The sequence below is a fragment of the Osmerus eperlanus genome, chromosome 2 (genome assembly GCF_963692335.1).
Source record: "Osmerus eperlanus chromosome 2, fOsmEpe2.1, whole genome shotgun sequence".
In the NCBI taxonomy this organism is placed as follows: Eukaryota; Metazoa; Chordata; class Actinopteri; order Osmeriformes; family Osmeridae; genus Osmerus; species Osmerus eperlanus.
In genome coordinates this window covers 24,666,092-24,687,080 of record NC_085019.1, presented here as the reverse complement: position 1 = coordinate 24,687,080, position 20,989 = coordinate 24,666,092, and the positions used below count along the sequence as shown (strand labels likewise).

The window sequence follows — 20,989 nt, the reverse complement described above, 5'->3', positions numbered from 1 at the left end:
TAAACCAAGCCCTGGGTGTTCTTCTCCGCCTTTGAGAAAATGAAAGCTGAAACGCTCGGTAAGTGACCAGACATTTATACAGTGACGTCACCCCAACATTTTCGAACGCGCTGAGAAAATGTTTTTAGTGCCTAACATGTCGGAAACATGATCGGCAAAATGATTTTGATCTATTTAGGGGTCTGCAGTGTTCCTTCAATAAAAAGCTATGTCAATTGTTTTAGATTATATCTCTGCCATTTAGTGGCCAGTGGCCACAATAAGTGAATAACATAATTGCTTAATTGTTCCCAAACTGCAGTTTTTGGTGGATTTATCAAAATGTGCTTTATGCATTTCTCAAACAATAAATAAAGTGTGTAAATAATATTGTTCAATATATGTCAACTGCCATTATTGGAGCCTCTATATATTTTTTCCCTTTTGGTATACTACCACTGGTCATCAGTCCACCTAGAGTGTAATGATCTTAACACGTATTAACAGTAACATGTCATAACAGACAGTAACAGACAGTAACAGACAGTAACAGAGAGTAACAGAGAGTAACAGACACCTACCCACTCACTACTCCTCCTGTGTAGCCCAGGTGCTCAGAGAAGGATTCCTGGAGACAGACACACCAGTTACACAACAACCACAGGCTCTCATACAGGGGTCAATCTGAACATGTACTATTTAAGGTGGGCTGGGGAGGTGTGCTATTTAAGATGGACTGGGGAGGTGTGCTATTTAAGGTGGGCTGGGGAGGTGTGCTATTTAAGGTGGGCTGGGGAGGTGTGCTATTTAAGGTGGGCTGGAGAGGTGTGCTATTTAAGGTGGGCTGGGGAGGTGTGCTATTTAAGGTGGGCTGGGGAGGTGTGCTATTTAAGGTGGGCTGGGGAGGTGTGCTATTTAAGGTGGGCTGGGGAGGTGTGCTATTTAAGGTGGGCTGGGGAGGTGTGCTATTTAAGGTGGGCTGGAGAGGTGTGCTATTTAAGGTGGGCTGGGGAGGTGTGCTATTTAAGGTGGGCTGGGGAGGTGTGCTATTTAAGGTGGGCTGGGGAGGTGTGCTATTTAAGGTGGGCTGGGGAGGTGTACCTCTATATGCTGGAACATGTAAGGATGGTTGCAGATCTTCCTCAGCTGCATGATGGTGTTCATCAGAGTCTTGGTTCCACCTTTACCCTGAAACACAACACACATACAGTTACAACACACACACACACAGGCACAACACACACACAGTAGCATGAAAGCACACGGGTATATCCGCTCACCTTCTTGTCCTTCTCAGAGCCGTCGGTCAGCAGCACCCCCTTGGCCTGCATGTGTCTGTACAGAACCCTCTGCAGAGCTGACATGTCACACTTGATCACATACTCCACCTGCCGCACACACACACACACGACAGATCAGGACTGAGACAGAGACACATCTATAGAAAGAGAGAGTAAAGGGAGAGAACGAGCATGTGTGTGTGTGAGAGAGTAGAGGGAGAGAGCGAGCATGTGTGTGTGAAAGAGAGAGTAGAGGGAGAGAGCGAGCATGTGTGTGTGAAAGAGAGAGTAGAGGGAGAGAGCGAGCATGTGTGTGTGAAAGAGAGAGAGTAGAGGGAGAGAGCGAGCATGTGTGTGAAAGAGAGAGTAGAGGGAGAGAGCAAGCATGTGTGTGTGAAAGAGAGAGAGTAGAGGGAGAGAGCGAGCATGTGTGTGTGAAAGAGAGAGGGGTACCTTCTCAGGTAGCTGAGCCTCCACTTCCTTCTTGAGGCGGCGCAGCAGGAAGGGGCGGAGCACCTTGTGGAGACGCCTGATGATCAGGATGGTCTCCTCCTCGTTCAGGTCCACCTGGGGGGATGTCCACATCAGTCTCACCTTCTGCTCGTCCTGATGTGTGTGTGTGTATATACACACACACACACACACATCAGTCTCACCTTCTGCTCGTCCTGATGTGTGTGTGTGTATATACACACACACACACACACATCAGTCTCACCTTCTGCTCGTCCTGATGTGTGTGTGTGTATATACACACACACACATCAGTCTCACCTTCTGCTCGTCCTGATGTGTGTGTGTGTGTATATACACACACACACATCAGTCTCACCTTCTGCTCGTCCTGATGTGTGTGTGTGTATATACACACACACACACATCAGTCTCACCTTCTGCTCGTCCTGATGTGTGTGTGTGTATATACACACACACACATCAGTCTCACCTTCTGCTCGTCCTGATGTGTGTGTGTGTATATACACACACACACACATCAGTCTCACCTTCTGCTCGTCCTGATGTGTGTGTGTGTATATACACACACACACACACATCAGTCTCACCTTCTGCTCGTCCTGATGTGTGTGTGTGTATATACACACACGTGTGTGTGTGTGAGTCTCACCTACTCCCTGTCATGATGTGTGTGTGTGTGTGTGTGTATATACACACACGTGTGTGTGTGTGAGTCTCACCTACTCCCTGTCATGATGTGTGTGTGTGTGTGTGTGTGTGTGTGTGTATATACACACACGTGTGTGTGTGTGAGTCTCACCTACTCCCTGTCATGATGTGTGTGTGTCTCACCTTCTCCCCAGTCATGGCGAAGGGGGCGTTGAACCACTGCTCGAAGGTGCTGCAGCTCTTGAAGATGGTGGGCAGCAGGAAGTTGAGCAGCGCCCAGAGCTCGGGCAGCTTGTTCTGCAGCGGGGTGCCCGTCAGCAGCAGGCGGCGCGGGGCCAGGTAGTGTGTGTTCAGCACCACCGTCAGCTTACAGTGGTGGTTCTTCATCCGGTGACCCTCATCCACGATCATGTACTTCCAACGCAGCTGGGGGGAGAGGTTACCATGTCAGGACCTGCATAGTGTGTGTGTCCTACCTTAGCCAGGACCTGCATAGTGTGTGTGTCCTACCTTAGCCAGGACCTGCATAGTGTGTGTGTGTGTCCTACCTTAGCCAGGACCTGCATAGTGTGTGTGTGTGTCCTACCTTAGCCAGGACCTGCATAGTGTGTGTGTGTCCTACCTTAGCCAGGACCTGCATAGTGTGTGTGTGTGTCCTACCTTAGCCAGGACCTGCATAGTGTGTGTGTGTGTCCTACCTTAGCCAGGACCTGCATAGTGTGTGTGTGTCCTACCTTAGCCAGGACCTGCATAGTGTGTGTGTGTGTCCTACCTTAGCCAGGACCTGCATAGTGTGTGTGTGTCCTACCTTAGCCAGGACCTGCATAGTGTGTGTGTGTCCTACCTTAGCCAGGACCTGCATAGTGTGTGTGTGTGTCCTACCTTAGCCAGGACCTGCATAGTGTGTGTGTGTCCTACCTTAGCCAGGACCTGCATAGTGTGTGTGTGTCCTACCTTAGCCAGGACCTGCATAGTGTGTGTGTGTCCTACCTTAGCCAGGACCTGCATAGTGTGTGTGTGTCCTACCTTAGCCAGGACCTGCATAGTGTGTGTGTGTGTCCTACCTTAGCCAGGACCTGCATAGTGTGTGTGTGTCCTACCTTAGCCAGGACCTGCATAGTGTGTGTGTGTCCTACCTTAGCCAGGACCTGCATAGTGTGTGTGTGTGTCCTACCTTAGCCAGGACCTGCATAGTGTGTGTGTGTCCTACCTTAGCCAGGACCTGCATAGTGTGTGTGTGTCCTACCTTAGCCAGGACCTGCATAGTGTGTGTGTGTCCTACCTTAGCCAGGACCTGCATAGTGTGTGTGTGTCCTACCTTAGCCAGGACCTGCATAGTGTGTGTGTCCTACCTTAGCCAGGACCTGCATAGTGTGTGTGTGTCCTACCTTAGCCAGGACCTGCATAGTGTGTGTGTGTCCTACCTTAGCCAGGACCTGCATAGTGTGTGTGTCCTACCTTAGCCAGGACCTGCATAGTGTGTGTGTGTCCTACCTTAGCCAGGACCTGCATAGTGTGTGTGTGTCCTACCTTAGCCAGGACCTGCATAGTGTGTGTGTGTCCTACCTTAGCCAGGACCTGCTTGTCCTTGATGATGTACTCGTAGGTGGTCAGCAGAACATTGAACTTGCCGCTGCGCAGGATGGGGACGAACGCACGCCTCGCTTGTGGAGATCCCTGCACACACACACGACAGTGAGACCCCTGTCCCAGGGGCTCCCTCCCTCTGCTAGGATACTCACAGTACATGTCCACTACAGCGACGCGAACCGCTTGCCTTCCCACAGTGCACCACGCTTGCCTTCCCACAGTGCACCACGCTTGCCTTTCCACAGTGCATCACGCTCAGGGGCGTCAGACAGATTAATGCAGAGTTGCAGTTCTCTAAAGTCACTGTTGTAGTTCGTACAACGTCATGGCAGTGTGCAGATTTGGGTTTACGTACTCGCAATATCGATGAAAACTTTTACACACATTAAGCAAAAGTCCGATACGCTGGCTAGATGTAGCATGATGTTATCTACTGTACACACTAGTTCTGGCTGTATTTTAACCAGAGTGAAAGATTAAATGTTACAGTACGCGATCGGACGTGAACGCCACTAATATAGTGTGTAACGCAGTCTCACAATATGGATGAAACAACTTTTACACACATGCAAGAAAGCTAGCTATATGTAGCATATTTTTATTTTATTTTATTCAGGGTGAAAGATTAAATGTTACAGTATGCCACCGGGCACTCAGGGTAACCAGTCGTGTACTGGACCACCGACGGGGCTAGCTAGCTAGCACAGTTAGGCTAGCTAGCACAGTTAGGCTAGCTACATTTTGTTACGAGACAGAATTTAAAAGAACAAAACCCCCACCAGGAGCACCAACAACATCGGCGACCCTGCGCCCTGCCCTGCCCTGCCCCATGCCCTGCCCTGCCCTGCGCCATGCCCTGCGCCATGCCCTGCCCTGCCATGCCCTGCGCATGACCAACGGTTTCTACGTTACAAGAAACACAACAACAAGCCGATTGGCCATCGCTCACGAAAATCGTTCCTCGTTGACAAAGTTGAGAAAATCTCGACTCGAATTGCTTGGATCGCGTCGCGTTGCTACCCACAATGCACCTGTTTCCATTGAAAATGTATGGAAAGCATGTTGTCGCTTGCATCGCGTCGCTAGTGGACACGCACCGTAAGAGAGTCTGACTCACCTTGTAGGACACCTTGACCACCGATGGAGCCCACTTATCAAACTCATACACCCAGTTAGACAGAGTCCTGCACACACACACACACACACACACACACACACACACACACACACACACACACACACACACACACACACAGGAGGGAGAAGTTAGTTCCAGACCAAGCCAGCTCAAGCCTTAATATCCCCCCACACAACACTAGAGAGAAGAGGAGAGGAGAGGAGAGGAGGGAGGAGGAGGAGAGCTGAGAGGAGAGCAGAGAGGAGAGGAGGATAGAGGAGGAGGAGAGCTGAGAGGAGAGCAGAGAGGAGAGGAGGAGAGAGGAGGAGGAGAGCTGAGAGGAGAGGAGGAGAGCTGAGAGGAGAGGAGGAGAGCTGAGAGGAGGGAGGAGAGCTGAGAGGAGAGGAGGAGGAGAGCTGAGAGGAGAGAGGAGAAAGGAGAAGGAGAGGTGAGAGGAAGAGAGAGGAGAGCGTAGAGGAGAGGAGGAGGAGAGCGGAGAGGAGAGCTAACGTACGAGAGTGGAACGATGATGAGGAAAGGTCCGTTGATGCGTTTCATCTCCATCAGGTAGGTGATGAGAGCGATGGTCTGAATGGTCTTGCCCAGACCCATCTCATCAGCCAGGATCCCGTTCAGGTTGTTGTTGTACAGAGACACCAGCCACTCCAAACCCTTGATCTGGGGCAGGACACACTGATGACACACACTGCCGACACACACACCCTGCTGACAAACACCCTGCCGACACACACAGCACCCCCCCCGTACCTGGTACTGTTTGAGCTGTCCATTGATCAGCAGGGTGGACTGCTTGTCCACTCTCTCGGTGACGGCGTGAGCCACGGCGTAGTAGGACTGCAGGCCGCGGGCGAAGGCAGCGCTGCCGTACTCATCATCCACGTCCTGCTTGGCATGTCTGTGGGGGGAACACTGCTTACTGATGCCCACACACAGAGAGAGAGTGAGTATGTGTGTGTGTGTTTGGGGGGTCAGCCCAGGTGGAAAGTGTGTGTGTGTGGGGGGGGGGGCAGCCCAGGTGGGAGGTGTGTGTGTGGGGGGGGGCAGCCCAGGTGGGAGGTGTGTGTGTGGGGGGGGGCAGCCCAGGTGGGAGGTGTGTGTGTGTGTGGGGGGGGGCAGCCCAGGTGGGAGGTGTGTGTGTGTGTGGGGGGGGGCAGCCCAGGTGGGAGGTGTGTGTGTGGGGGGGGGCAGCCCAGGTGGGAGGTGTGTGTGTGTGGGGGGGGGGCAGCCCAGGTGGGAGGTGTGTGTGTGTGGGGGGGGGGCAGCCCAGGTGGGAGGTGTGTGTGTGGGGGGGGGGCAGCCCAGGTGGGAGGTGTGTGTGTGGGGGGGGGGCAGCCCAGGTGGGAGGTGTGTGTGTGGGGGGGGGGCAGCCCAGGTGGGAGGTGTGTGTGTGTGGGGGGGGGCAGCCCAGGTGGGAGGTGTGTGTGTGGGGGGGGGCAGCCCAGGTGGGAGGTGTGTGTGTGTGGGGGGGGGCAGCCCAGGTGGGAGGTGTGTGTGTGTGGGGGGGGCAGCCCAGGTGGGAGGTGTGTGTGTGGGGGGGGGCAGCCCAGGTGGGAGGTGTGTGTGTGTGGGGGGGGGCAGCCCAGGTGGGAGGTGTGTGTGTGGGGGGGGGCAGCCCAGGTGGGAGGTGTGTGTGTGTGGGGGGGGGGCAGCCCAGGTGGGAGGTGTGTGTGTGGGGGGGGGCAGCCCAGGTGGGAGGTGTGTGTGTGGGGGGGGGCAGCCCAGGTGGAAGGTGTGTGTGTGGGGGGGGGGCAGCCCAGGTGGGAGGTGTGTGTGTGTGTGTGTGTGTGGAAGATGTGTGTGGGGGACTCGTACTCGATGATGTGGCGAACGTCAAACTCTGACACGTCCTCTGTGTCCGGGTCTGGAATCTTCTTCTTCTCCTCTGGGGGCGTGGCCTTGGACGACTGTGGCTCCTCCTCCTCCTCCTGGGGGGGCAGAGGCAGAGGAGGGTCACACACACACACTTCTCTCTCTCTCACTCAGCTCCCCCTGGGGGGGCTCTGGGGGGTCCTACCTCCTCCTCCCCCTGGGGGGGCTCTGGGGGGTCCTACCTCCTCCTCCCCCTGGGGGGGGCTCTGGGGGGTCCTACCTCCTCCTCTCCCTGGGGGGGCTCTGGGGGGTCCTACCTCCTCCTCCCCCTGGGGGGGCTCTAGGGGGTCCTACCTCCTCCTCCCCCTGGGGGGGCTCTGGGGGGTCCTACCTCCTCCTCCCCCTGGGGGGGCTCTGGGGGGTCCTACCTCCTCCTCCCCCTGGGGGGGCTCTGGGGGGTCCTACCTCCTCCTCCCCCTGGGGGGGCTCTGGGGGGGTCCTACCTCCTCCTCCCCCTGGGGGGGCTCTGGGGGGTCCTACCTCCTCCTCCCCCTGGGGGGGCTCTGGGGGGTCCTACCTCCTCCTCCCCCTGGGGGGGCTCTAGGGGGGGGCTCTGGGGGGTCCTACCTCCTCCTCCCCCTGGGGGGGCTCTGGGGGGTCCTACCTCCTCCTCCCCCTGGGGGGGCTCTAGGGGGGGGCTCTGGGGGGTCCTACCTCCTCCTCCCCCTGGGGGGGCTCTGGGGGGTCCTACCTCCTCCTCCCCCTGGGGGGGCTCTGGGGGGTCCTACCTCCTCCTCCCCCTGGGGGGGCTCTAGGGGGGGGCTCTGGGGGGTCCTACCTCCTCCTCCCCCTGGGGGGGCTCTGGGGGGTCCTACCTCCTCCTCCCCCTGGGGGGGCTCTAGGGGGGGGCTCTGGGGGGTCCTACCTCCTCCTCCCCCTGGGGGGGCTCTGGGGGGTCCTACCTCCTCCTCCCCCTGGGGGGCTCTGGGGGGTCCTACCTCCTCCTCCCCCTGGGGGGGCTCTAGGGGGTCCTACCTCCTCCTCCCCCTGGGGGGGCTCTGGGGGGTCCTACCTCCTCCTCCCCCTGGGGGGGCTCTAGGGGGGGGCTCTAGGGGGTCCTACCTCCTCCTCCCCCTGGGGGGGCTCTAGGGGGTCCTACCTCCTCCTCCCCCTGGGGGGGCTCTAGGGGGGGGCTCTAGGGGGTCCTACCTCCTCCTCCCCCTGGGGGGGCTCTGGGGGGGGGCTCTGGGGGGTCCTACCTCCTCCTCCCCCTGGGGGGGCTCTGGGGGGTCCTACCTCCTCCTCCCCCTGGGGGGGCTCTGGGGGGGGGCTCTAGGGGGTCCTACCTCCTCCTCCCCCTGGGGGGGCTCTAGGGGGTCCTACCTCCTCCTCCCCCTGGGGGGGGCTCTAGGGGGGGGCTCTAGGGGGTCCTACCTCCTCCTCCCCCTGGGGGGGCTCTGGGGGGGGGCTCTAGGGGGTCCTACCTCGTCCTCCTCTGAGCCGCTGTCCTCACTGTCTGAGCGGGGCGCCACCTCGTACCTGCACGCACACACACACAGACAGACACACACATCAGCATTCAGTAGAACAAGGTCCAGGCTAGAACAAGTGTGTGTGTGTGTGTGTGTGTTGGGCCCACCCAGGGTTCATCTCCAGCCAGGCCTCCAGCTGCCCGGCCCTGGGGGCCTCCAGCCCCGTCAGGATCTTGCCACTGTCCATGTGGATCACCTTCACCGGCAGGTCACTCATCTGGCTGCTCTCATCCAGGGGCTGGAGCAGGACACACGGACACACAGGTAAACACACAGGCAGGTAGACAGACAGGCAGGCAGGACACACAGGTAAACACACAGGCAGGTACACAGACACACAGGCAGGTAGACAGACAGGCAGGCAGGACACACAGGTAAACACACAGGCAGGTAGACAGACAGACACACAGGCAGGTAGACAGACAGACAGGCAGGACACACAGGTAAACACACAGGCAGGTAGACAGACACACAGGCAGGTAGACAGACAGACAGGCAGGACACACAGGTAAACACACAGGCAGACAGACAGACAGACAGACAGGCAGGACACACAGGTAAACACACATGCAGGGAGACTGACAGACAGGCAGGCAGGACACACAGGTAAACACACAGCCAGGTAGACAGACAGACAGGCAGGATACACGGGTAAACACACAGCCAGGTAGACAGACAGACAGGCAGGACACACAGGTAAACACACAGCCAGGTAGACAGACAGGCAGGACACACAGGTAAACACACAGCCAGGTAGACAGACAGACAGGCAGGACACAGGTAAACACACAGACAGGGAGACAGACAGACAGGCAGGTAGACAGACAGGCAAGAAGACAAACAGACAGGTAGGTAAACAAACAGGCAGGGAGACAGACAGGTAAACAGACACAGAAAAGGTAGACAGGTAAACAGAGAGACAGACAGGTAGACAGACAGATTCACCTCTCCATCAGGACCCAGTCCAGACCCCCCCTCTGTGTTCTCTGGCTTCTGGAGGAGAGAGACAACTTAGATACCCATAACCTTGACCCCTGACCCCATAACCCTGACCCCACGACCCCTGACCCTGCTCGTGACCCCTGACCCCCACCATCACCTTCTTCTTCTTTTTCTTCTTCTTGTCCTTCAGCGCCTGCACGGCCTTGTGGGCGCGGACCAGCTCCGTGAGGTTGGCCACGTACTCATCGGTCTGCTGCAGCAGGTAGGCCAGACGCTTGTCTTTCTTCTGGTCGATCAGCTTCCTGTAGCCCTCCTCGTCCTCTGCCTGCACACACACACAGCATATGTACAGACAATGCAAATGTGTGTATGAACAGGTGTTTGTGTGTACATGTGTGTGTGCAGGTGTGTGTACAAGTGTGTGTGTGTGCAGGTGTGTGTGTGCAGGTGTGCGTCTCACCATCAGCCTCCTCATCCTCTCCTTCTCAATGCGTTCGTTCTCCTTCTTCTGCTCGCGCTCCGTGTTGGCGTGGTAGGTGGCCACGGCCTTGGTGGCCTTCTGCAGCTTGGCAGCCATAGAGCGGTGGTACTCCTTAAAGTCCTTGGCATGCTGCAGGATGCTGTTCAGGTACTCCTGCGCACACACACACAATTAGAGTTGTCCTCATCTGAAAGGAGAAACTAATAACCCTCCTGCTGTATTGTGCAGCTCATAGGAGCCCCTCACCTGGTGCTTCTGCCGGCGCTTCCTCTCCTGCTCGATCTTCTGCTGCTTCTCCAGCTTCTCTGTGATGCGCGCCTCCCTCAGGGACTGGCGCTTGCTGCGCTTGTAGGCCTTGGCGTTCAGAGCGGTCTCAAGCGCTGTGTCCCTGCGCATGCACACCACCACCTCCTGACGCAGCTGGAGGAGGACAGGGGGAGAGCGTTAGAGAGAGAGAAGGAGAGGGGTGCTGGGGAAGGAGAGAGGAGGAGAGGGGTGCTGGGGAAGGAGAGAGGAGGAGAGGGGTGCTGGGGAAGGAGAGAGGAGGAGAGGGGTGCTGGGGAAGGAGAGAGGAGGAGAGGGGTGCTGGGGAAGGAGAGAGGAGGAGAGGGGTGCTGGGGAAGGAGAGAGGAGAGAGGAGGAGAGGGGTGCTGGGGAAGGAGAGAGGAGGAGAGGGGTGCTGGGGAAGGAGAGAGGAGGAGAGGGGTGCTGGGGAAGGAGAGAGGAGGAGAGGGGTGCTGGGGAAGGAGAGAGGAGGAGAGGGGTGCTGGGGAAGGAGAGAGGAGGAGAAGGGTGCTGGGGAAGGAGAGAGGAGGAGAGGGGTGCTGGGGAAGGAGAGAGGAGGAGAGGGGTGCTGGGGAAGGAGAGAGGAGGAGAGGGGTGCTGGGGAAGGAGAGAGGAGGAGAGGGGTGCTGGGGAAGGAGAGAGGAGGAGAGGGGTGCTGGGGAAGGAGAGAGGAGGAGAGGGGTGCTGGGGAAGGAGAGAGGAGGAGAGGGGTGCTGGGGAAGGAGAGGAGGAGAGGGGTGCTGGGGAAGGAGAGAGGAGGAGAGGGGTGCTGGGGAAGGAGAGAGGAGGAGAGGGGTGCTGGGGAAGGAGAGAGGAGGAGAGGGGTGCTGGGGAAGGAAAGAGGAGGAGAGGGGTGCTGGGGAAGGAGAGAGGAGGAGAGGGGTGCTGGGGAAGGAGAGAGGAGGAGAGGGGTGCTGGGGAAGGAGAGGAGGAGAGGGGTGCTGGGGAAGGAGAGAGGAGGAGAGGGGTGCTGGGGAAGGAGAGAGGAGGAGAGGGGTGCTGGGGAAGGAGAGGAGGAGAGGGGTGCTGGGGAAGGAGAGAGGAGGAGAGGGGTGCTGGGGAAGGAGAGGAGGAGAGGGGTGCTGGGGAAGGAGAGAGGAGGAGAGGGGTGCTGGGGAAGGAGAGGAGGAGAGGGGTGCTGGGGAGGTACCTGTCTCTGGAAGGTGAGGAGGCGGAGGGCCTTCAGCTCGATGTTGGCCTTAGTCCTCAGGTCTCCGGCCAGAGAGCCAGGAAGCTGCTCCAACTCCTGGATGCGGTGGGCGATACGAGCTTGGAGCCTGCGCACACACACACACCAACATCAGTCCTGCATGAACCGTCGGTGCAAATGGAACCCATCTGATCTAGTTGTGGTCCTGGTCCAGACTGGTCTCACCTGAACTCTCTCTCCTGGCTTCACCTGAACTCTCTCTCCTGGTCTCACCTGAACTCTCATGGTTTCTCCGGGTCTCACCTGAACTCTCTCTCCTGTAGGATCTCCACAGGGTCCAGTCCTCTGGGCTTTTGGATGGGTGTGATCCTGTTCTGCTTCTGGTGCAGCACCATGGGGGGGGGCTGGGCAGGCTGGCCGGGGGACTGGGTCTGGGGGGGCATGACGGGGGAGGCGGCCGGGGGCACGGAGGGGGGGGCGGGGGAGGGGCGGCCGGTGGGCTGGGGGGGGGGCAGCTTCTGGGGGGCGCTGGATGGAGCAGCGGCGTTCACCATGGGGCCTGCAACACAGAGGGGTCACAGGTCACTATGCTGCAACACAGAGGGGTCACAGGTCACTATGCTGCAACACAGAGGGATCACAGGTCACTATGCTGCAACACAGAGGGGTCACAGGTCACTATGCTGCAACACAGAGGGGTCACAGGTCACTATGCTGCAACACAGAGGGGTCACAGGTCACTATGCTGCAACACAGAGGGGTCACAGGTCACTATGCTGCAACACAGAGGGGTCACAGGTCACTATGCTGCAACACAGAGGGGTCACAGGTCACTATGCTGCAACACAGAGGGGTCACAGGTCACTATGCTGCAACACAGAGGGGTCACAGGTCACTATGCTGCAACACAGAGGGGTCACAGGTCACTATGCTGCAACACAGAGGGGTCACAGGTCACTATGCTGCAACACAGAGGGGTCACAGGTCACTATGCTGCTGGGGGAGGGGGGGTCTGTGTGTAGGGAGAGGGGGGGTCTGTGTGTAGGGAGAGGGGGGGTCTGTGTGTAGGGAGAGGGGGGGTCTGTGTGTAAGGAGAGGGGGGGTCTGTGTGTAGGGAGAGGGGGGGTCTGTGTGTAAGGAGAGGGGGGGTCTGTGTGTAAGGAGAGGGGGGGTCTGTGTGTAAGGAGAGGGGGGGTCTGTGTGTAGGGAGAGGGGGGGTCTGTGTGTAGGGAGAGGGGGGGTCTGTGTGTAGGGAGAGGGGGGGTCTGTGTGTAAGGAGAGGGGGGGTCTGTGTGTAAGGAGAGGGGGGGTCTGTGTGTAGGGAGAGGGGGGGTCTGTGTGTAGGGAGAGGGGGGGGTCTGTGTGTAGGGAGAGGGGGGGTCTGTGTGTAAGGAGAGGGGGGGTCTGTGTGTAGGGAGAGGGGGGGTCTGTGTGTAGGGAGAGGGGGGGTCTGTGTGTAGGGAGAGGGGGGGTCTGTGTGTAAGGAGAGGGGGGGTCTGTGTGTAGGGAGAGGGGGGGTCTGTGTGTAAGGAGAGGGGGGGTCTGTGTGTAAGGAGAGGGGGGGTCTGTGTGTAAGGAGAGGGGGGGTCTGTGTGTAAGGAGAGGGGGGGTCTGTGTGTAAGGAGAGGGGGGGTCTGTGTGTAGGGAGAGGGGGGGTCTGTGTGTAAGGAGAGGGGGGGTCTGTGTGTAGGGAGAGGGGGGGTCTGTGTGTAAGGAGAGGGGGGGTCTGTGTGTAGGGAGAGGGGGGGGTCTGTGTGTAGGGAGAGGGGGGGTCTGTGTGTAGGGAGAGGGGGGGTCTGTGTGTGTGTAGATGTTTGCATCATCTCTAAAACACATTTGATTTACTGTCAGCTCAGAACATAACCACCATCCTAGCCCAGAGGTCAGAAGTCAGGGGGCGAGACCTCACCTTCAGGCCAAGGTTTGGGGGGGCCGTTGGTGGGGGGGCCCTGCATGCTGGGGGGTCCGGAGGGGCCAGGGGGGGGCATGGTCGGTCCTCCCATACCTGCAGAGCACGGCAACATCAGCCTCGGTAACAGGGTTTCCATGGCAACACAGCCATGGATACCAGCAGTGACCACCAGGGGTCTCAAACCCTCTCTCTTCCTGCTCATCTTCTTGTTGTTACATTATATACACACACATGTACATTAAATACACACACACACACATGTACAGTACATGAATATCTCTACATACATACATATAAAAGCTATAAAGAGATGTATAAAGAGATGTATATTGTATCAGTATTTATATATCAATATCTATCTGTATCAATATACCTACATACATACATACATACATACATCCATCTCCCCATCTATCTATATGTGTGCTTGACGGACATCTCCTCCATCCAATGGGTTAGTGGCAGCTTACCGTGTGGTCTGTTATAGTTGGCCTGAGCAGGCCCGGGCCCCGCCCCTGGCCCCGCCCCCGGTCCGGCAGCCATGTTGGGTAGGGGCGGCTGCTGCATGCCAGGCATGGGCCTCTTCCCCTGCACAGCCATCTGCAAGTGGTCTGGGAGGGGCTGGCCCCGCGCCAGCATCTTGTAGGCCATGATCTGAGCCCGGAGCTGGTGCAGCTGGTTCTGGTTGAAGGGAGCAGGACCCCCAGCACCGGGGCCTGGGGCCCCCCCGCGGCCAGGGGCCCCTAGTGCCTGGGGATCCCCACTGCCCTCCATCGGGCCGGACGGCATCATGGGGCCGGGGGGTGGGCCGTTGGCCGGGACAGGGCTTGGGGCGTGGTCCGAGCCCCCCAGAGGGGAAGGGTATCCTGGGGAGGAGGGGGAGGCAGGTTAGCTGGTTTATAAAGGTAGGGGGGGGGGTAGGTAGGGGGGCTAGGGGGCTGGTAGGGGGGGCTTATCCTGGGAGTGCTGGTCTAGGGGGCTGGTAGGGGGGGCTTATCCTGGGAGTGCTGGTCTAGGGGGCTGGTAGGGGGGGCTTATCCTGGGAGTGCTGGTCTAGGGGGCTGGTAGGGGGGGCTTACCCTGGGAGTGCTGGTCTAGGGGGCTGGTAGGGGGGGCTTACCCTGGGAGTGCTGGTCTAGGGGGCTGGTAGGGGGGGCTTATCCTGGGAGTGCTGGTCTAGGGGGCTGGTAGGGGGGGCTTACCCTGGGAGTGCTGGTCTAGGGGGCTGGTAGGGGGGGCTTATCCTGGGAGTGCTGGTCTAGGGGGCTGGTAGGGGGGGCTTACCCTGGGAGTGCTGGTCTAGGGGGCTGGTAGGGGGGCTAGGGGAGGCTTACCCTGGGAGTGCTGGTCTAGGGGGCTGGTAGGGGGGCTAGGGGAGGCTTACCCTGGGAGTGCTGGTCTAGGGGGCTGGTAGGGGGGCTAGGGGAGGCTTACCCTGGGAGTGCTGGTCCAGGGGGCTGGTAGGGGGGCTAGGGGAGGCTTATCCTGGGAGTGCTGGTCTAGGGGGCTGGTAGGGGAGGCTTATCCTGGGAGTGCTGGTCTAGGGGGCTGGTAGGGGGGGCTTATCCTGGGAGTGCTGGTCTAGGGGGCTGGTAGGGGAGGCTTATCCTGGGAGTGCTGGTCTAGGGGGCTGGTAGGGGGGGCTTATCCTGGGAGTGCTGGTCTAGGGGGCTGGTAGGGGGGCTAGGGGAGGCTTACCCTGGGAGTGCTGGTCTAGGGGGCTGGTAGGGGGGGCTTATCCTGGGAGTGCTGGTCTAGGGGGCTGGTAGGGGGGCTAGGGGAGGCTTACCCTGGGAGTGCTGGTCTAGGGGGCTGGTAGGGGGGCTAGGGGAGGCTTACCCTGGGAGTGCTGGTCTAGGGGGCTGGTAGGGGGGCTAGGGGAGGCTTACCCTGGGAGTGCTGGTCTAGGGGGCTGGTAGGGGGGCTAGGGGAGGCTTACCCTGGGAGTGCTGGTCTAGGGGGCTGGTAGGGGGGGCTTATCCTGGGAGTGCTGGTCTAGGGGGCTGGTAGGGGGGGCTTATCCTGGGAGTGCTGGTCTAGGGGGCTGGTAGGGGGGGCTTATCCTGGGAGTGCTGGTCTAGGGGGCTGGTAGGGGGGGCTTACCCTGGGAGTGCTGGTCTAGGGGGCTGGTAGGGGGGCTAGGGGAGGCTTACCCTGGGAGTGCTGGTCTAGGGGGCTGGTAGGGGGGCTAGGGGAGGCTTACCCTGGGAGTGCTGGTCTAGGGGGCTGGTAGGGGGGCTAGGGGAGGCTTACCCTGGGAGTGCTGGTCCAGGGGGCTGGTAGGGGGGCTAGGGGAGGCTTATCCTGGGAGTGCTGGTCTAGGGGGCTGGTAGGGGAGGCTTATCCTGGGAGTGCTGGTCTAGGGGGCTGGTAGGGGGGGCTTATCCTGGGAGTGCTGGTCTAGGGGGCTGGTAGGGGAGGCTTATCCTGGGAGTGCTGGTCTAGGGGGCTGGTAGGGGGGGCTTATCCTGGGAGTGCTGGTCTAGGGGGCTGGTAGGGGGGCTAGGGGAGGCTTACCCTGGGAGTGCTGGTCTAGGGGGCTGGTAGGGGGGGCTTATCCTGGGAGTGCTGGTCTAGGGGGCTGGTAGGGGGGCTAGGGGAGGCTTACCCTGGGAGTGCTGGTCTAGGGGGCTGGTAGGGGGGCTAGGGGAGGCTTACCCTGGGAGTGCTGGTCTAGGGGGCTGGTAGGGGGGCTAGGGGAGGCTTACCCTGGGAGTGCTGGTCTAGGGGGCTGGTAGGGGGGCTAGGGGAGGCTTACCCTGGGAGTGCTGGTCTAGGGGGCTGGTAGGGGGGCTAGGGGAGGCTTACCCTGGGAGTGCTGGTCTAGGGGGCTGGTAGGGGGGCTAGGGGAGGCTTACCCTGGGAGTGCTGGTCCAGGGGGCTGGTAGGGGGGCTAGGGGAGGCTTATCCTGGGAGTGCTGGTCTAGGGGGCTGGTAGGGGAGGCTTATCCTGGGAGTGCTGGTCTAGGGGGCTGGTAGGGGGGCTAGGGGGGGCTTACCCTGGGAGTGCTGGTCCAGGGGGCTGGGAGGGGGTCCCATGCCGCTGTGCCCCCCTGGTCTCATACCCTTCATCTGGGCGTAGCGAGGGTCATCAGGCACCGCCTCCTTATGCATGCCCTCCATAGGCTGCACACACCACACACACACACACGTGATTAACAATACAGTCGACTTGTACAAGATTGAAATGTTGACTCATTTAGCACACAGACACATCCACCAAACATCTTACTTTGTGCATCTGGTGCATGTTCTCCTGGGGGTACCCCCCGGGCCCCTGGGGGGGGTGAGCCTGCCCAGGGCCAGGGGGGCCAGGGCTGGGGCCCATCATGGTGTGCGTGGAGCCAGGCGATGGGCCCGGGCCGGGGCTGGGGCCCATCATGGTGTGGCCGGAGCCAGGTGAGGGGCCGGGGCTGGGGCCCATCATGGCCCCGGGAGAGGGGCCTGGGGAGGGCCCCGGACGAGGGGTTCCTCCCATAGGGGGGTCCGGGGTGGACATGTCTCAGGGTCTGGAGTCAGCCGCTGGTCAGTCTGAGGAGACAGGAGAGAGAGAGGTGAGATAGGAGAGGTGAGACAAGAGAGAGGTTAGAAAGGAGAGAGAGAGGTGAGACAGGAGAGAAAGGTGAGACAGGAGAGAGAGACATGAGACAGGTGAGACAGGAGAGACAGAGGTGAGACAGGAGAGAGGTGAGACAGGAGAGACAGGAGAGAGAGGTGAGACAGGAGAGAGAGGTGAGACAGGAGAGAGAGGTGAGACAGGAGAGAGAGAGGTGAGGCAGGAGAGAGAGGTGAGACAGGAGAGAGGTGAGACAGGAGAGAGGTGAGACAGGAGAGATAGGAGACAGGAGAGGGGAGTTGAGACAGGAGAGAGGTGAGACAGGAGAGAGGTGAGACAGGAGAGAGGTGAGACAGGAGAGAGGTGAGACAGGAGAGAGGTGAGACAGGAGAGATAGGAGACAGGAGAGGGGAGGTGAGAGAGAGGGGAGGTGAGACAGGACAGGAGACAGAGAGAGGGGTGAGACAGGAGAGAAGAGAGAGAGGGGAGGTGAGACAGGAGAAGAGACAGCGAGAGGGGAGGTGAGACAGGAGAGGAGAGTGAGACAGAGAGGGGCTGCCCTCCCTTGTAAACAGTCGGAAAAGGGCCCAGAGACCGTCCAGACAGGGGACTACTTCCACAGGTACACTTGCACTTATAGCGGTTCATGTTGTTTAATTGTACTTGTTTAACTACATGCTCTTATGGTTCTTCCCTTTGGCACTTACTTTGGTTGTTCACAATGTGTGCTTCATGTTTTGGCTACTCGCAATGTTTTTGTGGCTATCTTGTTATGATCAGTGACCTATGCACTTTGTAAAGCTCTCTCTTGGAAGTCGCTTTGGATAAAAGCGTCTGCTAAATGAATAAATGTAAATGTACTTCAGTGCTATAATACAACACAATTTGTCTGCTGTTTATTATTATTTATTACTGTTTGTATATGTCTCTTTGAATAAGAGTCTGATCACTAAATAAATTGTAACGCATCATGTTGTGTATGCTTACTTAACCCTTGTGTTATCTTCGGGTCATTCCGACCCATCAGTCATTGTGACCCACCGTCGTATTGCGACAAATTTACCTCATACAAAAACAAAGTGAAGCATTTTCTTTTAACTGATGGGCTGTCTCAGACCCCCCACATTGCAAAGGTTAAAAGAAAATTATTTTTATTTGTTTTTGTATTGGGTAAAATTGGGTAAACACAACGATGGTTCGTTATGAACCTTTGGGTCATGTGACCCGAAGGCAGCACAAGGGTTAATGCAAGTTGATTTGGACAAAGGAATCTGATCAACAGTATGTGCATGTAGGCATCTTCATCCATTCTGATGTAACTACTCCACACAAAGCTTGCCAACGTATTCACCCAGCCAATGACTTTTGGGTAAATTATGTCAAATATGATACATTTGTTGATATGTGCATTTGGACGGGTGTGTCTGTGTGTGCTGTGTTCCGCTGTTCCGGTCGTAGTGTGTTGAGTGACCGGCATGTTATCAGACTATTATCCAGCTTTGTGCTCTCCGACGTCTCCCCGTTACCGGCAGGTTACTTTAATAAACACAATCCTTACCTATTGGTCTTTATCTAACGAAACACCAGATGGTTTCAATAGATATAAGATTCGAAAAGGTTTTTCTGATGCAATACAAGAGAGTTGGCTTAATTAAAAAAACATTAGCAAGCTAGCATCTTAGAATAAGTTGAGAATTGTATACTGTAGTAGAGGGTCATTTCTCCAAACAAACAAGCATTAAGTTAGACCGGCTAGTTAAACAACATATGTTGGCAAAACGTAGCATACATTTCTTAAAGATTAACATGCAATTTGCAATCAATTTAGACAATCTGTGAGGGCAAAACAAAAAAAATAAGCTCATAAATTCACTGTAGCTAGCTAGCTAGACAATCCAGCTAAACAAACTTGATTGAAAACAAAACATTATCAGTTAGAGCTAGCTAGTCGCTAGCTAGTTAGCTTAGCAGCTAACCAGATATGTTTACTGTAGCGAGGAAGTTAGGCGGGTTCGTTTAGCCTTGTTGGTTTGTTTGAAGTAAAAATAGCTTTTATTTATTTGACTTCTTTAAATCACGACCAAACGTATGAATGTATAGCGTTACCTGGCTGAATACGTTTAAATTGAAGACCTTATCACAAAGAGTTCACAAGCTAGTGCTGCATTGCTAATGGTTAGCAGGATATCTAGTCTGCTACTAGCGACCATGCCGTTCACCGTTTCAGTACGGTGGAAAAACAGGTTCTTTTACCCGTTTGGGATACAGCAGAATATAAAAAAAAGTATCATTGAGTCTCGATATGATTGATCCAGTGCGCCTCCCGTACCCCGGTCTCCGTCCCGCTCTACATACCTCCCTAAAACTTCACTAAATTCATTCATTTGCTCTGCTGTCAGCGCCGCGGAAATACGGGCAGAGATCTCGGTCATGTCTACCAATTTCTTCCAATTTAAACGTACAATAACACATTTATTTGATTTCTAAAATGCAATTCCAAGAATAATATGTTCTTAAAATGACTGCGTAAAAGAAATAAAAGGCCGGTGACTTACAGGCAGGGAATTTTATCGGTGTAGTCTCTCTGGTGTGTCCCTTCGATATCCTTCAAGGTAGAAACAAAGACCGACCGAGCCAGATCGCTTTTTTTCCCTTCCCCTCACCCTCCTCTCCGCTGGTTTCGCTCGGAACGGAACGGAACGGCCTTCTCTACAGTCTCGAGCGCCCCCTCGACAAGCTCATTGCCCCGTGAAGAGCGCGCATGCGTAGAGACGGCCTGGTTGCAGGCAGGAATGCGGGCCCGGTGTGCGCGCGTGGGGGATGGGTGTTAACGCAGAACACCGAACACAGAGAAATAAGGTGATGTTCAGGATCCGGGTCGTGCTTGCAAACGTATTTTATTTGTATTTTATTTTATTTAAAACCACTACTGTCCGATCTCAGAAACAGACTCAACACCGTGTCTCACAAACAGACTCTACACCGTGTAATAATGCGAGTGTTGTTGACAGGGTCTGTGCGGAGAACCGCGCATGGCGTATCACTCAACGAGTACTCGTATCACTGGTCACCAGCCAATAGAAAAATGCCGTGTATAGCCTCAACCAATTGGATAATAGGCTGATGTGTAGAGATCAGTGAAGAAAACACCAGATATGCGTCTGTAATTATCCTTTTTTAACATACTTTAATTTGACACAAACAGACCTTCAGTCCAGGAGGCACGAGGGTCCTGCTGCGACTACAGGCCAGGCATCTCTGCTCACCAGTTTCTCAAACCCAGAGCTTTGGACATCCACGTAATTTAGTTTGTCATTTTTACTAAAAGGGAAATTCAAAGTCATGAATAAGGCGCTCAATGTTTATATTTGTAAAATATTTATTATAAAACCACTCAGCTCATTTGAACGTCCTGTTAAAAGCTAACTAGTACTGATCACTCCCAGCTTCCATACAGCTAGCTGGTACCACATCATGGACATGCAGCTAGCTGGTACCACATCATGGACATGCAGCCAGCTGGTACCACATCATGGACATGCAGCCAGCTGGTACCACATCATGGACATGCAGCTAGCTGGTACCACATCATGGACATGCAGCCAGCTGGTACCACATCATGGACATGCAGCCAGCTGGTACCACATCATGGACATGCAGCCAGCTGGTACCACATCATGGACATGCAGCTAGCTGGTACCACATCATGGACATGCAGCCAGCTGGTACCACATCATGGACATGCAGCTAGCTGGTACCACATCATGGACATGCAGCTAGCTGGTACCACATCATGGACATGCAGCCAGCTGGTACCACATCATGGACATGCAGCTAGCTGGTACCACATCATGGACATGCAGCTAGCTGGTACCACATCATGGACATGCAGCCAGCTGGTACCACATCATGGACATGCAGCTAGCTGGTACCACATCATGGACATGCAGCCAGCTGGTACCACATCATGGACATGCAGCTAGCTGGTACCAGATCATGGACATTTAGAGATGAGCTCTTTGGCATTAGTTAATTCACTATGATGGCACATACTTATACACACACCCACATTCAAGCTCATACACTCTCAGGCTGAAACATACACACAGTCTCTCTGTTGAGTGTTTCCTTGTGAGAGTCATATGGTCTGAGGAGTCTAATCTGCTAATCCATTCACACATTTGGTCACATTTGGGGGAGGAAAGGGGAA

The 20,989-nt window shown here is 56.5% G+C and overlaps 1 protein-coding gene across 1 annotated transcript in view; it reads right to left on the bottom strand.

Annotated features, from left to right (window-relative positions):
- Positions 1–19,520, bottom strand: part of smarca4a (SWI/SNF related, matrix associated, actin dependent regulator of chromatin, subfamily a, member 4a) — a 176,768-nt gene extending 157,248 nt beyond the window's left edge. The window contains exons 1-23 of the mRNA XM_062455230.1: positions 19,335–19,520; positions 16,456–16,754; positions 16,223–16,349; positions 13,694–14,089; positions 13,221–13,316; positions 11,615–11,870; positions 11,312–11,438; positions 10,123–10,296; positions 9,856–10,029; positions 9,553–9,720; positions 9,399–9,446; positions 8,561–8,691; positions 8,406–8,460; positions 6,925–7,037; positions 5,860–6,007; positions 5,606–5,769; positions 5,092–5,158; positions 3,951–4,061; positions 2,568–2,810; positions 1,713–1,826; positions 1,260–1,367; positions 1,081–1,167; positions 561–607 (exon numbers count right to left, since the gene is read on the bottom strand). Coding sequence (XP_062311214.1) covers positions 561–607; positions 1,081–1,167; positions 1,260–1,367; positions 1,713–1,826; positions 2,568–2,810; positions 3,951–4,061; positions 5,092–5,158; positions 5,606–5,769; positions 5,860–6,007; positions 6,925–7,037; positions 8,406–8,460; positions 8,561–8,691; positions 9,399–9,446; positions 9,553–9,720; positions 9,856–10,029; positions 10,123–10,296; positions 11,312–11,438; positions 11,615–11,870; positions 13,221–13,316; positions 13,694–14,089; positions 16,223–16,349; positions 16,456–16,722 — 3,221 coding nt within the window. The 5' untranslated portion in view covers positions 16,723–16,754; positions 19,335–19,520. The remainder of the gene's footprint in view (positions 1–560; positions 608–1,080; positions 1,168–1,259; positions 1,368–1,712; positions 1,827–2,567; positions 2,811–3,950; positions 4,062–5,091; positions 5,159–5,605; positions 5,770–5,859; positions 6,008–6,924; positions 7,038–8,405; positions 8,461–8,560; positions 8,692–9,398; positions 9,447–9,552; positions 9,721–9,855; positions 10,030–10,122; positions 10,297–11,311; positions 11,439–11,614; positions 11,871–13,220; positions 13,317–13,693; positions 14,090–16,222; positions 16,350–16,455; positions 16,755–19,334) is intronic.
- Between the last annotated feature and the right edge of the window lie 1,469 nt (positions 19,521–20,989).